General features: G+C 39.7%; 2 protein-coding genes across 2 annotated transcripts; both read right to left on the bottom strand.

The window, feature by feature from the left end:
* Positions 1-34: 34 nt before the first annotated feature.
* LOC125236304 (ubiquitin-conjugating enzyme E2 L3-like) lies at positions 35-2,529 on the bottom strand. Its single transcript, XM_048143045.1, is given in 5 exon segments — positions 35-1,236; positions 1,481-1,615; positions 1,618-1,666; positions 1,991-2,086; positions 2,285-2,529. Coding segments are annotated over 5 exon segments (462 nt in total). The 5' UTR covers positions 2,312-2,529; the 3' UTR covers positions 35-1,081.
* Positions 2,530-3,303: 774 nt separating this feature from the next.
* Positions 3,304-16,490, bottom strand: LOC125236328 (eukaryotic translation initiation factor 3 subunit C). The gene is given in 11 exon segments (XM_048143081.1): positions 3,304-3,862; positions 4,767-4,901; positions 6,477-6,635; positions 11,435-11,578; positions 12,327-12,391; positions 12,394-13,261; positions 13,766-13,969; positions 14,258-14,628; positions 15,176-15,602; positions 16,026-16,141; positions 16,342-16,490. Coding segments are annotated over 10 exon segments (2,640 nt in total). The 5' UTR covers positions 16,119-16,141; positions 16,342-16,490; the 3' UTR covers positions 3,304-3,688.
* Between the last annotated feature and the right edge of the window lie 28 nt (positions 16,491-16,518).

Below are 16,518 nucleotides of genomic sequence, written 5' to 3'. Positions count from 1 at the left end.
TTTTTATAGTACTTTTCAGTAAAAAAAAACAAGCTTTAATTCGGAAAAAATATATATTTAAAGTTCTCACTGAACTGATCAGCACACCTGTTGTAGTAACCCAGTATCATATCAACTTAAAAAAATATTCTAATACAAGGATTGATCACTATCAAATTCATATTTAACATTTAAGACCAACAATATTACAATGCAGTAGAGACACTACACAACAGTTGAGACAGGTGGTAGCTGCAATCCTCAAAATCAACCAATTTTCCAAAGGGCTTCCAAAAGACAGGTTACAATTGTTACAAATATAAAAATCCAACAAAGCTTTCTCATTAACATTGATCAATACCATTTAAAATGCATATTACTATCAAGAAACAGCTCTAACATTTAACTTTTGTTCGCTCAATTCATTGGCTTCAATTTTTTAATTCTTTCCATCTAATGCAAATATTTACATGTATACATTTCATAACACTTGCATATTTTTTTACTTCAGACACCAAGCATAAGATTTACAAAGTCCAAAATAATACGAAAAGATATTTATAATTATTGTCTCTCAAGGTCTACTGACCGCAATAATTATTTTGAGACAAATATAAAAAATATTGAAATAATTATTAATTTTCCAGTTACCTGACTTATTAAATACAATTCCAAACCTCTAATTTAAGACTAAGCATTAATTTTAAGCTTTCATCTCCGCCATTCCTTCAATAATTGCTTAGTGTTTATAAATCTGTGCACATTAGTTATTACAAGCAACATAGTAGTGAAAAGCTACTTCAATGCTAAGAGATAAGGCATAGCTGAATTAACAGCAGTGCTGAAATGCTTTTCGTGGCATTTTGCATACTGTCATACATACATACTTTTAATAAGGCTATCTTCTCAAATGAATGACTTGTGACTTAAATAAGTTAATGACACAGTATTATTAATAACTACGAAATGCAAGTTCTCAGGGTAATGTAACAGGGACAGGAAAACTTAGTAAATAATATAAATAAATGGAGGTAAACCAGTAAATAGCAATATGACTTGCCGACTGCTGCTAATCCATGCTACATCTGACTAATCATTGAGCTTAGTCCGAAGGCCGCTTCTCGCTATGTTTCTTAGTAGATTCCTCTGCATTTTTCGTAAACTTCTTTCTGTCTTTGAGGAATTCTTCGGCAAGTTCTGCACGCAGCGGATGCTCTGGCTCAGGATCATTGACAAGAGCAACTAAGGCTTGGATAACTGAAATAAAACATACAGCATAGGTATAAAATGCAGTATTGTAGGTTTATGTAATTTCCCCCTAAGTTAAACAAAGGGGTATTTGAAATGATATTAATATTAAGTTAACCTGGATGATTCATTAAAAGGCCAAAGCTTGAATTTCCCTGGGAATTCCCAAGTACTATATAAACTACCAAGGTTTTTTAAGAATCCATGTCTGAATTTTTTTTATACAGAAAAGACAGAAATATATTTGACCTACCTTGATCAGTCTTGGTGGCTGGCTTCCAGTTCTCAGCACTGATGATGGGCAGACAGACCTGACCTTTCTCGTCTATGTTCGGGTGGTAGATTTTTGTCTTGAAGCTAATTTTGGGTGGCTTGAATGGGTATTCAGCGGGAAGTTAATCTCAATCCGGAAAGCACCTTTGTTGTAGGGTGGGTTATCCTATAAAATGAGGGTTTATCCTTAAAAATATTTGTTCTCAGTCTCAGAGTTTGTTTAACTTTGTATTTTTAGAATTGTAAAATAAGTTTACTATAGTTAATAGCTAATTGATACTCTCTATAATACATTTTATTTACAATTTCAGCAAGAGTATGGAAGATATGCTTATTAAATTCCTAAACAACTTTTACTGTACACTACAAGCTTCTTAGAAATAACGGTTTACAAGTCAACTTCCAACTTTTAATTAAATTTAGCAGTTTAATGAATACTTTACACTCTAATTATTCTCATTGGAATTTAAATACATGTACATATACTTACTGGTACAATTAGTCCTTGCCATGTCAGGATGTTTGATTCATCTACCTGGATGTCCCTGAACGATTTTAATCCAGATTGTCTTATATCATTTAATTCCTGAAACAAATGAAACAGCATCTTAAGACTCCTAATTCAATTTCTAAGCGTTTTAACCAATTCGACATAGTTTATGTTTATCAAATAAATTCAATAGCAAAGTCCTACATAATATCAATAAGTAGAACATATTTCGCTTGGAAATATATTTCTAGAAAAATACCTAGAAAGACCGTGTGAGTAAAAGCGATGTCTCACCTTTTGAAGTCTCCTGGTTGCAGCCATTGTACTATCTGTCAAATATCACGTCGCGATTATACGAGTATGTGCTTTGCTAGAAACAATATTATCCCTTATTTGGTTAACCGCATGAATACCATAATTAAGCTGCACTACTCAAGTTTCATAAAATAACTAGAATAACGACGTCAATGCCCCAAAACGAAATTTCTGCCTACCACTTCCACCATTACAAACTTGCGTTTTATTACACCATGAATGAATCATCCAGTGTTACGTCAAAAAACCGGTTTTGATTAGATTTCCATAATACGATTGTATAAAAATAATTGTTTGAAAAAATATCCAATAATAATTCTAATGTTATTTATCACGCTATTTCGGTTTTTAAGGTTAAAGAAAATAATTTAAAGAAGTTATTTACTTTCCGACCATTAACTAAACGTTTCATTTGTGCTGCCATCTATTAAACCGTTCAGGTACACAATATAGAGTCATGAGACGTTGATTCTCTCGTTGTATTTATTGAACAATTGTACCGCTAGATGGCGTTGTTCAACATTTTGCTTTAAAAATACATTCGCGCCATCCACGCTGACATGCATTTTTGTCGAATGTAATCTTTATGGACATGGAGATTAGAGGTATATTTATTGACATGACAATATGTCTCCGTGAAAGGCACGAACTAAACCCAAACCTCTCGCTCCTTGCACTCAAAGCAAGTCAAATATTTAAATAAATAAATAAATATTTTAGGACATTCTTACACAGATTGACTAACGGTAAGCCAAACTTGTGTTGTGGGTACTCAGACAACGATATATATAATATATAAATACTTATATACATAGAAAACATCCATGACTCAGCAAATATCTGTGCTCATCACACAAATAAATGCCCTTACCGGGATTCGAACCCGGGACCGCTGCGCAGAAGGCAGGGTCACTACCGACTGCGCCAGACCGGTCGTCAAACACCTACACCTAAAAACGCCATTTGTTTGGATCTCTTGGTAAATAATACTAATAAAACACAGTTTGTGACAAATTTAATAATTTTATTACACTGCAATTACAATGCGAGCGATTGAAACCAGGCTATTGAAATTTACGGAACCAATTAAGAACTTGACGGTCGATCTAACCAACAGTTAGGTACACGGAGCGAAAACGCGAGCATAAGCTCTATACACTTTGCTTTTTACGGGGTAATTGCACTTTTTCAAGCACAATTACCCCGTACAAGTGCATCGGCTCCTTGGAGGGAAGAGAGGTAACACACCAACCGATCAATATTACGCAATAGATGTTAATGCGGTATGTTCTGTATAATAATATGTGAGGTTGTCGGTTAGGTTTGGTCGGTTGGTCTGTAGGCCCCCCAAGTCGGCTAGAGCGGCTGGGGCTGCGCACACGCTCACTCGTCGTGCGAGCGGTCGTCGTCGCGGCGACGGTTGCGTGTGCGGCGGTTCCAGCCGCCCTCGCGCATGCGCTCGCGCTGCCGCCCGTCGCCGCGGCCCGCGCCCCCGCGCTGGAAGAACGAGCCTTGCTTCTCGAAAATACGCTCGTTCGAATCTACGAGGTTGCCGACCTGCGGGGAAATGGAATAGTTAATACGATTTGTTATTTGTGATCCTAAAATTATCAATGAAGTGTAAGAACTTGTCAAACTAATCAAGGATAAAATGTTTTGTGGGAAAAGTGACCTTCAGTCTTCAGTAGATTTAGTGCACATAGTAAATAAGTTTTTTTTTTGCAAAAATTTCATTTTTGGCACAAGCTTTTATAGCCGACTGTACCTTTCTTTCAACAGTCATCTACTGCTATCCGAGACGTTTCTAAAAACCCCTTACTCGATGGAGATACGGCGTTTCATAACAGAGTTCCAATGACCACCTTTCGGCTCCATCATCAGGTCAGCTCCATGATACCATAATATAGCATTGTCACGTGATTTATATGTGTCCAAAATTTCAGCTCAATCGGAAACCGGGAAGTGGGTCAAATTTAGCTTCTACGTTTTGATGCACACTAACATCCTATCAAGTGAAGTTGAATAAAAGCTTTTATTTTAATAGGGTTTGTTCACATAAATATTTAATAGTTCTGTGTCCGTGTGGCGACGGGTTAAGAATGTAGAAGGCGACTGTGGGATATGGGTTAAATTGTGGCGTAGGCGAGAGGCTGGCAACTTGTCAGTGTAATGTCACAGTTTCGTTTTCTGTCAACCCCTTATTTGCCAGGAGTGGCACTGAAACTTGAGTAGTTTCATGTGCTCTGCCTACCCCTTCATGGGATATAGGCGTGAATGTATGTATGTATGTATGTATCAGAAAGACGCTGGACTGAGGGTCTTGTCACTCATTTTAATTCTGACATAACAAGAACTATAAGGACGCATCACATAACGAGCAGTTGATGTCTCTTTTTTAAACAATCATATTCGCAGGCGTTCTTTACCTTGATATAAAAGATGACCAAATGATGTGACATACCTTGTCGGCGAGCTGCAAGGCGAGTGCCTGCATGCGGGTGGGCTCCGAGCGATGCAGGATGGCGCACTCGCTGGGGTCGTCCAGCGACGCCAGCAGCTCTTCGTTGATGATCATCTTAGACACCAGGGAGTGGACCTGCAAACAAAATAATGTTACTGCTAACTTATCAAAAAATAGCAGACTGAATTAGTATACAGATGCATACCATCAATCTTAATGTTGTAACACTCATAAACTTAGACCTTGATGAATATACCTAAATATTTTTCTGGCACGAACGAAGTGACACTGGTGACTTCCTTCCGATATTTAGTTCATCGATAACTTACATTGTATGTCATTGTTTATTATAATTGTTTTTTTTTTAGTATGAATAGGTAGAGTAGACGTTTGACCACGATCACACCTGATGGTAAGTGATGATGCGGTCTACGGTGGAGTACGGTCTTATGTGTCTTGAGTAGTTTCATGTGCTCTGCCTACCCCGTTCAGAGAATATAGGCTTTAATTTATGTGTATATAACATTAATGTTTTATACAAATGTCACATGCTTGAAAATAAATGGACAATAATAATAAAACGAACCATATTTTAATAGTTTACATAATTTCTTACATGATCATTCAAGATTTTAGAGATTATTATTAGGGATACTTAATAACCTTATGTAAGGCTATTTATCGATAAAAGGATTGTCGATGTTTTTATTTTCTCAAGCACTATCAACTTGACGTTCGTGCCAGAAAAATTTTTAGGTATCAGTGGCGGCTGGTGAAAATTTGTGCTAGGCAACACCAAAGCAAAAATAAACCTACCTTAACATTAGGTACTTTACTAGTAAACAATTTTAGGCAAACCGGTGGGAATCGGCTTGTATGGACCAGCCGCTGCTGCTAGGTATATTGATGAATCACACAATGATGATGTGGTGTTCTCGACTGAGTGCTCAAAACTCTCTCGCCTGTGTACTCGGCACGTGTGATCAAGACATAAAGCCGTGGACTGACAGTATGCGGCGTAGGTGAACAGGTAGGTGCGGAGCTCGCTAGCGACATGTTACCTTCTGGCGAGGCAGCTCGAACATGTCCGCGAGCGACTTGAGCGACAGCGAGGCGTACACGTGCGCGTAGGTGAACAGGTACGTGCGGAGCTCGCTAGCGACATGTTACCTTCTGGCGAGGCAGCTCGAACATGTCCGCGAGCGTCTTGAGCGACAGCGACGCGTACACGTGAGCGTAGGTGAACAGGTACGTGCGGAGCTCGCTAGCGACGTGTTACCTTCTGGCGAGGCAGCTCGAACATGTCCGCGAGCGACTTGAGCGACAGCGAGGCGTACACGTGAGCGTAGGTGAACAGGTACGTGCGGAGCTCGCTAGCGACATGTTACCTTCTGGCGAGGCAGCTCGAACATGTCCGCGAGCGACTTGAGCGACAGCGAGGCGTACACGTGAGCGTAGGTGAACAGGTACGTGCGGAGCTCGCTAGCGACATGTTACCTTCTGGCGAGGCAGCTCGAACATGTCCGCGAGCGACTTGAGCGACAGCGAGGCGTACACGTGAGCGTAGGTGAACAGGTACGTGCGGAGCTCGCTAGCGACATGTTACCTTCTGGCGAGGCAGCTCGAACATGTCCGCGAGCGACTTGAGCGACAGCGAACACGTGAGCGTAGGTCAACAGGTACGTGCGGAGCTCGCTAGCGACATGTTACCTTCTGGCGAGGCAGCTCGAACATGTCCGCGAGCGACTTGAGCGACAGCGAGGCATACACGTGCGCGTACGTGAACAGGTACGTGCGGAGCGACTCCTCGCGGATGAGCCGGCCCAGCATGGCGCGAACATTGTCGGCGCCCACCATCAGGTCCCACACCTGCAATGAGGAAATAATTAGACATATGAATTGGAACTAGTCACAATTACTAGAGACAAAGAGGATCAAGTATTATAGAGAGTTACTGTCAAAGTAAAATATGTAATGACAGTGCATAGACTGCCACCTCTTGACACAGGCCTAAAACTTTTGAACCTCAGTTGTGACAATTAAGCCCATATTCTTAGCTTGATATGATTTAAAATGTCAAATATTAATATTAGCGCCATCTAGCTGAGCGTACCCCAAAGGTGTAATGCCATCTAGGCCACCGTACCTTTTTCTGTATGGTACGGAGGTACGTTTTTTTCTTAGACTTTATCTGTCTATACGGAGTTATATATGTCTTTGCTAGAGATAAGTAATGATCAATTGGCAATCCATTGACCTTAAGTGCGCTTTCACATTATCCGATCCGATATCGGATGTCGGACCGATGTCCCATACATTACAGGCGCCTTCTGGATTTTTTTCATTGAAATCAATCCGACATCCGATATCGGATCGGATAATGTGAAACGAAGTCGTTCTGACCCGCGGCGCGCAAAAATGACCACTCTCGATCATTTGCGAACACACTATACAGACGTCGCGGACAGGTGCGACGGCCGGGTTAGAATACTTAAGTAGCTAACACACGACCACACCGCACACAGACCTTGGATTTTTTTCACGTCAATTAATAACTCCTTCTCGCTCTCTCTTACAGAATAGTAGGTGGATATCCTTGGTGCTGTGCGGCAATGTGTCAGCTTAGCACTATTAGAATAGCCAAGGCGTAACGCGCGATTAACAAAATTTGCTATGATGCTCCGCATTTTAGGCCTAATAGGCGAGACGACTAAAAAAACTAATTAGTCCGTCAATTAGATTATCAAAGAATATTACACGTATTTTTCCTTTTTTCTCGTAAACGAAAAATGACGACACAGTGCGACGACAAATGGCACAGTGCGTTGAAGTTGGGTGTGTAATGATTGGTAGGTATAACTATTTTTGGTATAGTAACATTTGATATAACAACATTTGGTATATATTTAAGGTGGCTCGCTTAGGTTACCCGAAGCTCAGGCTGCGTTAGATGGCGTTAATCTTCAAATTACCAGTCTTATTTTTTTTGTGGAGTCGTACAGGCATTTATATACTTTCAATTATGCTTCGCGAACATTTAATATTAAAATTGACGTATTACAACAAACATTCAACTTCTCATTGTAACGTTAATCCCCTTAATGTAGATAAATTTACTATTTTACACTATTTCTAAGTACCACTCACACATACAAACAGTGTTATTGTATTCCTTCTAGTCGATAATTTCACGCGGCGACAGCTTGTTTAAATAGCCTTGCGGTAAATACGTGCCATCGCATGATTTGCATGGAAGTACTGGGTTCGAATCCAGGACTTTTTCTCTTTTTTTTTTAATACTACGTCGGTGGCAAATAATCATACGGTCCGCCTAATGGAAAGCGGTCACCGTAACCTATGGACGCCTGCAACTCAAAGAGTGTCGCATGCGCGTTGCCGCCCCATTAGAAACTTGTACACTCCCCTTTGCTGCGTGTGCACAGCAAAAAGGAGTGTACAAGTTCAAAGGAGGGTTTGGGTTGCCGACGACTCAAAGGACAATAGACGGAACAAATTAGTTCCGTAAGTCCTCCCGTCGTCAGCACCCCACACCCTCGTTGAGCTCTGGCAGCCTTACTCACCGGCAGGAACACAACACTATGAGACACTATTTTTTGTTTTATTATTATACATAAATGTATATGTAGTACTCGTACAGAAGTTACTGAGCGTTTTCCACAAAAAAGATTAAAAACCTATTCTCTTACATGGTAATAATTTTTGGGTTCGTCGAACTCAGAATTTCTAACATAATTATCCTAATCTGATATTTTTAAAAATTCCAAAAAAGTATAGATAAATTTTAGTTTCTAAACTACGATTCGAATGATTTTTTTTTCTAATTGTTTATTTTCGATGGAGCAAGGGTATTCAAATCGCTTTTGAAATCTTAAATTAGTAAATGAAAATGCAATAGTTAACTGAGTAACGTAATGCTTTAAAAACTCAAGTGGACTTTTTTTATCTAAGGAGTAATTTCGATAAAATATTATATTTAGCGAGGGTATTAAAAGTTGTGTTTTATATCTCAACTTAATAAATAGAAAATCAAAATGACAATAAAAATATCAATAGGTTCTCTAAGATAAAATTGATACCTTCGGCTCTCCATTCTTGCTCGGTCAATAAAAAATACGAAATTTATATCCAAAAAAATACAAAAAGCTAATAGAATCCTGGGAATCGAACGCACCTTCACGGCGTGACAGACGACTGTACACCAACGACGCCATTACATAACACGCTGTTCCCGACGAAATTGGGCTATACATATATAATTAATTAAATATAAATAATAATGTCAAATCCATACTAATATTACAAATGGGAAAGGGTGTGTGTCTGTTTGTTTGTCCGTCTTTCACGGCAAAACCGGAGCGACGAATTGACGTGATTATTTAAGGGGATTTAGTTGAAGGGATGGAGAGTGACATAGGCTACTTTTGTCTCTTTCTTACGTGAGCGAAGCCGCGGTCAAAAGCTAGTTTATTATAAATGGGAAAAGCTGGTTACTCTATAATCTGAAGTGGAAGAATTCGTTGTTTCACCAAAGATAATGTGTGTTTGTTTGTTTGTCCGTCTTTCACGGCCAAACGGAGCGACGGATTGACATGTTTTTTAAGTGGAGATAGTTGAAGGGATGGAGAGTGACATATGCTACTTTTGTCTCTTTCTAACGCAAGCGAAGCCGCGGGCAAAAGCTAGTACAGCACGGGTAGCATGGTCGCGCGATAGACGATAAAATATCAGGCCGTCCCTGTCGCACTATTAGTAAGTGCGATTATAGGGACGGCCAGATGTTTTATCATTTATCGCGCGACCATAATTGCCTGCCTGGACCAGATTATATTGATGATAATTATTATTTGTAACCATTTAGTTAATATTGTCTTCAGTTACCGCGATAGTTACTCATGAAATAAAAACTATGAAAACGGATTAAATCGCGTATAATGAGTTTAAAATTCATCCCGATGTTTCAAACACTTTACAGCGTTCGTGGTCAACGGGTGACTGAGGAAAAATTACAATGTGCAAAAGCTACCCAATTTCTTGTATATAACCATTTAGTTGTTGAAGAAAAACATTCACACAACAATAAAATAGGTCAACCAGCTCAGTAAATGCAATACTTTACTAATACTATGCCCACACTATGACCTATGTATAATGTATTATATCAGACGTGTAATATTTTATTTTATCAACAAAGGCATAATAAAGGATTGTATTGTATTTTTGTATGAAAATAAAAAATAGGAAAGCAATATAGTAATAGTCAAATATTCCATTAAAAAAATAAAAAATACTTAATAAATCCATAAAAGTTCAAATGATTAAAAAAAACTTCGGATTCGAACCTACGATCTTCTGCATCATAGTCAGTCGTTTGACCGAGACGCCATTTCGATTTACATTAGCAGTGTCGAAATACACGATATGTATCTTTGTTGACAAAATGCGTCATTATTTCTGAGTCTGCTTGAGTTAACTAAACCAATATCTTTAAATAATTACTTGTCAAGAGCCAAATGTCACTGATGACAATGTCAACTAAAAATGCGCGAAATATGACGGCTCTGTGTCTGTACACAAAATTTGGCACGCACATTTACGTAAAATTAATAAAAAATTCACAAGGATTTGTCCATGATTTCTGTATGAAACAATGTATTTCATTCCCTACCGCGACGACGGATAATGTATAGTAGATGTATGCGCATATTTTTATTTAGTTGTAGTGTGCGGTGACTAAATAAATGGTAGATGTTTTTTGTATGGAAAGCGAGCCACCTTAATGGATATAATCACTCATTTGACATAATTAACATTTGGTATAACAACAAAATATCTACTTTTATTTTGTATAATCATTATTTCCTATAACAGTAATTTATAATAACCGTTACATGGTATAACTATCTATTGATATACGACTAGTATAATATAACTAGCAAACAGTATAAAACATTTCATGGAGTAATTTTATTCTTTTTTGAGGGGATCACAGTTCTAACCTAACCTAACCTACTTTTCTGATAGCAGTACATATGTTTAAGGGTCACAGTTCTAACCTAACCTAACCTATTTTTCTGGTAGCAGCGCGTTGTGTGTAGGGATCACAGTTCTAACACAATCTACTTTTCTGGTAAATGATTGATCTAATTTATTGTACAATTTTTTTTATTCTAACTGTGCTTTAGAAAGAATTTGTGTTATACAATTTATTTATTATCGGAAATAAGCATTATACTCAAAGTATTTTATAGTAAATGTTATTCGAAGAAATGATCATTATATTAAATAAGAATTATACAATTTGTTAGTATATTATTTGTTGTTATATGATTCAATAATTATATCAAATGATCGTTATAACGACTAAAAATATATCAAAAAAGGTTATATCGATCGATACGCACCCGTTGAAGTTTCGCGTGACATCACGCCTAGGTTAGGCCCAATTTTTACTCAGAAGTGACGTCACAAGCCCCCACTCCGGAACTTTGATGCTCTATATCTTAGTATTTTTTCATTAATTAGAAAAAAAGCGAAAAATATGTGTTCAGTATTATTGGACGATCTAACTGACGGACTAAACAGCATGCCATTTTTTATGTAGTCGTCATCCCTATTCTTAGTTTCCAAAATAGTTTGTTTATGTTTACCTTGGCGTTCATCTTCTCGTTGACGATGTAGTCGAGACAGGCGCGCCAGTCGCCGCGGCGCATGGCCCGCGCGGCCGCCACGGCGTGCTCTCGCATGGACTCCGGAGGCCCGACCAGGGCTTGGCGCTCGCTGGCGCGCAGGTTCTGTATACAGAGGCATTTGGGTTACAAGTGACAGTTAATAAATGGCGAATACGGCTGAGACAAGCTCCAGTTAAATTTAGGACATTAGTAAACTTTTACACGACCTGGATTTGATCTCACTTAGCCTCTAGAATAAAGGCATAAAGGAATAAGTAAGGGAAGAGTTACTTGTAACTCCATACATCAGTAAATGCGTGTTATTTGTATAGGCATAGTTAAGTGACATCTAGTGACAATCACGCGTCAAATAGCGTGAATTATCAATACCACTACTCGATACTAGGTGGCAACTGTGTCTCGTCTGCTAAAAAAAAATATTAGAACAGTTTACAACTTATATTACAAGCAGGAATTGAAAACAGAATACTGATTAATACTATTGTAATATTAGCTAAAAATTGGTGAGCATTAGACTTTTCGTTCGTCGCGACATCTATTGACAAGTAGCAGTACTGATAATTTATGCTAGTTGACGCGTGATTGTCGCTAGATGTCACTTAACTATGCCTATACAAATAACCCGCATTTATATGCTTAACCTCTAAAACAAAAAATCGTTAAAAGTAAAATATCCAGATTAGCATTTAACAGTCTATTCAAATTAGAAGGATGTTTAGAAGAAATAAAAAAAAATCTGAAGACATAGTTAATGGTTCAAAAGCAAACAGGATAGCACTGAATCTTTCATTTCGTTAAACCAGAATAAAATAACTGTCTCAAACTTATAAAGTTGTTCATTGAAACATACCTGGTAGAAGGTCTTGCTGATCATACGCCGACGCGCATCAAACTCGTGCGCAGCCATATAAGGATCTCAATCATCATGGCCGACACCAAATACACGCACTCCAGCAACTCCAAGTTTATGTGCATGTGGAACGGCATCTGCCGCTGCTTCTCAATCTTCTCCTGCTCCTTGGACCGCTCGTGCTGACGCTGAGGCAGTAATCCTTGGGCTAGGAGTTCCTTAGGCTTGCCGGTCATCATCAGCTCAGCCAGGCACCCGTGAGCTTCCTTCACGTTGCCGCGACGGAACGCGCAAAGACCCAAGTTAGCCATTGTCCGGTTGTACAAGATCTGCGTACTCGGATCAGAGTGCTGCACAGTCTCTTGAAGATGCGACATAAGAAGCAGATCTCGAGCTTGGAACCAGTTGTCATGAAGCGCGTGATGGTACATATGGCAGAGAATAGCGCGAGTACGAAGACGATCAGATTCGTCATGAGCGTAGATGTACTTGCAGAGACGCTCCATCTTCTTGATCGAAGTTTCCTCGCCCGGAGGCAGGTCTTTCCTGACGGCTCTAGTGTCGAACTTGTAGTACAAGTGATCGATTTTACGCAAGTACGCGCGGCAGATTTCCTGAGGCGAACCGTCTCGCTCGACGACGAGGCATACGCGATCAATTAAGGCAGAAACGCGGACTTCATCTTTAAGCCTCTCTACGTATTCGTTGGAGTGAGGGTCGCACTCTTTAAGGAGCTTGGTGAACTCGTCATCTAGTCGCTCCAAGGCGGTGAGGAGGCAGCCGCGCACGCGGTACGGTGGGGTGACCAGCTGCTCGTTCTCTTCGGTGATGGACTCACTGAGGACCATGTCCTCGTGGGCCAGGAGTAGGGTGACCATGTGGTCCACGTTCTCTACGAGACGTGACCAGTATTCGGGCTTCATGGCGTCGGACACCTGTGCAAAATGAAATAGCTGTTTTAACATTTATTTAGTGTTGGAAATATGGACGCCTAGACCTTTATGCAGAGCTCTTTATCGCACTGGTTCCTAGCATAGTGTTGACAGTATTGTTTACATTCTTCTGTCATTACCGTTTGTCACTCGCGTTTTCACAAAATTCAAACCTAAAGTTTTATTGCCATACAAAGCAGTTGTTTTGTTGTTTGTTGTTTTATACCTAAAGTTATTTCCACTTAATATAGCTTATAATTGCTTTATAAAGCCTTGTTTTATTCCTTCATAAAGGTATAATATTAAATGTCAGAAATTACGCAAAATTAAACACTAACGCTTCGAAACAAACAAACAAGAGAGCAGCACGCAGATTGAACTGCAGTGCGTCGCCCAGGTTGTATTACTGGTCAACGGTGCGAAGTTCGTACAAGCTCGAGGTTGACTTATAATCAAGACTAGTTCTGATCTTTCTTGTTTCTTCAGTTCAGACACAGTTAGTCTCACCTTAGGGTTGTAGTCGAAGAGGGCAGCGACAGTAGCGGCGCGCAGTTTGAGCTGCAGCGCGTCGCCCAGGTTGTGTTGCTGGGCAACAGTGCGAAGTTCGTGCAGGAGCTCGAGCTGCGCGCGCCGGTCGGTGCGCTTGCGGCCGCGGGCGGCGCTGATCTCGCCCAGCTTCTTCACCACTAGGGCTGCGTCGATGTCGCTGTCCTATTATAATAAATAGGGATTAATCTTTGTTCCCAATGTGAACTGGTTAGTTGAGAGTGCCAAGATCCTACTTTTTTGATAATAGTGTTATTATGCCAGGTTGTTTTGAAAGAACCTAGATGTCCATTCCAGACTTCATTATTGCATTATGGTATGCCGAGAGAAGAGTATACCAAGGCAGTGGGAATGCGTCGTAGGTATGTCTCCGAAATGCTGTGCAGTTAGTTTTAAATGACGAAAAGTCTGTTACACTTTAAGTTATAAGTTGAATAAAACTAATCCTCTCACCTTAGCAAACATCTTAGGCTTGTCCGAAGTGGCAGCACCCTTCCTGACGGTCTCCCACTCGCCACCATCATCAGCCTGGTCCTTCTTGGCAATCTTGCGTTCCCGTCCCTTCCTACTCTTCTTTTTCTCCTTCTCCTCATCTTCATCCCTCTCCGTGGTCTTCTTCAAGAACTTGTCTCGGAGGGTGTTGGCACCGCGGGCCTCGTCGTCAGAACTGGAGCTGGAGTCGTCGGAGCTCGAGCCCCAGTCCATGGAGTCGGAGGAGTCATCGTCTTCAGGAGGCGGGCGTCGCGGAGGCTCCGGCGAGCGTCTGGCTTTAGCCTTCTCTTTAGGCTTCTTTTCTTCTTCTGACTCATCTTCGGAGGAGGAATCTGGAATACTATCTTGATAAGACAGGTCCATATAGATGGTTTGGATATGTAAACATAAGACCTTTTAATTACATTGGACATGCAGATAAAAAAATTGTTGAGTCCAGATTTCAGTATACCTGAGCTTTAATAAAAGACACGCGCGAATTGGAGAGAAAGGACAAAAAGTAGACCCCACAGTCAGATAATAATAAAGTTAACAAAAGAGATAGAGGGAACCACATTCCTTCAGGCCAGGCTAGGAAGACTGAGCTGCTTTGTATGGCAATTTCCTTGCCAGACTACCTGTTCTATTGGCATTGTTAAAAACAAGAAACATGCTGTGTTGCAGTTTGGATGTGTTTGCTGAGTCAATATAAATGTATCTGGGTTAATTGTCTAGTTTGCGTTCTACAGACAGCACTTTTTAATGAAATTATTGAAATTATTAAAATTTTATTAATGTCAGTGAGTAAAAATTTGGATACAAAATGATTTAATTAATATAACAATCCAGACATAATAAAAAAATGTAGAAAAATTTGGACAAAACTTTTAGAAAACCCACCTTTCCTCTCCTCATCTTCCTCATTATCATCAGGCAAGTCCGGGTTCTCACGGAATTTGCTGATCTCCGCTTCAAAGTCCTTAGTGTACTTCCTGAGCTTCTGCCTCAAAGAGGTCAGGGCTTTGCTGTTGCCCTTGTTCAGGGTCTTTCTGCTGTCCCTGTCCGCCCAGGCTCCGGTGACCCAATCATCAAGTTCCACCAGTGCTCTGATGAAGAACCGAGGAGCAACGCCATTTTCCTCCTTAGCTACAACGGGAGCTGCTCGGGTGTAAGCTTTCTGAAGCTCTTCAAAGGAAGCTAGAGCTGATGAGAAGTCCTTGATCTTGCGGTGATTACGAATATTGTGGATGATTCCATCTAATTCTTCGTACCTCTTCTCTTTCATGGAACGCACAACGCGCTTTGTTTCCTCCTCGTCATCACTGAACTACAAATCAAAGTGAACATTTAAATTTAATTGCAGAGAATAAGTTAAGATAATACACATATTAGTCATATTATTTCTCTTAGTTGCTCATTAAGTTTCAAGACTTTTAAGAAGGTTGCTTACACATAGATTAATAGATATGAATCATAAATTACCAATCCACATAAGACTTTTAAGACAATATTTCATCATAATCTTATCTGATACAGGATTTATAAAGTTTAAACTTTTTTTGCAAGTTGGTAGCCCTTGTTTAAGGGAGTTATTGCAAGCGTTATAATGTTTTGGCATATTAGATTAACACAAAGAATAATTAAAATAATTAAGATACATATCTGAACCAAAAAGTCCTGCAAATTGTATGCAGTATATATATGATATATTTTCAGGAATAGCAGAGGAAATGGGTACAATGGAACTTACCGTGTAGACGGGGGCTGCTGGGCGCACTACCTGATCTTCCTCGCTGGAGCTCTCCTCACTGGAGTCCGTACCAGTCGCGAAAAACCGACTCATTTTGAATCGTCAACGTTATTTACCTGAAACACCAATCACCATTGACGATCACTACATCAATAATCCAAAACTGTTTTTACATCCAATAGGAATTTAAATATAATTAAAATAACAACGAATACAAGTAATTTGACACGTTAGAGGCAAATATGAGGTGTTGTCCAGTCGTTTTTAGGTTAGGTTTTGTAACCATGTTTTCCGGTATTGTATCGTAGGTTTTTACCTTCGGTAAAAAATATATTTCTGTTTCTATTAGAAGCACTTGTTAGGAATGGTAGCTTCATGAAAATATTTTGAAAAAGAGGAGAAAGTCGAGGCAGTCCAGCTTGCCCACGACGCACGTCACTCTAAAAAGAGAGGGACAATATTAGAAAAGGATGGAAGAGAAGATGCTTTTCAT

This window comes from Leguminivora glycinivorella, chromosome 19, assembly GCF_023078275.1.
Source record: "Leguminivora glycinivorella isolate SPB_JAAS2020 chromosome 19, LegGlyc_1.1, whole genome shotgun sequence".
NCBI classification, from domain to species: Eukaryota; Metazoa; Arthropoda; class Insecta; order Lepidoptera; family Tortricidae; genus Leguminivora; species Leguminivora glycinivorella.
This window is presented reverse-complemented; position numbering and strand designations above follow the sequence as displayed.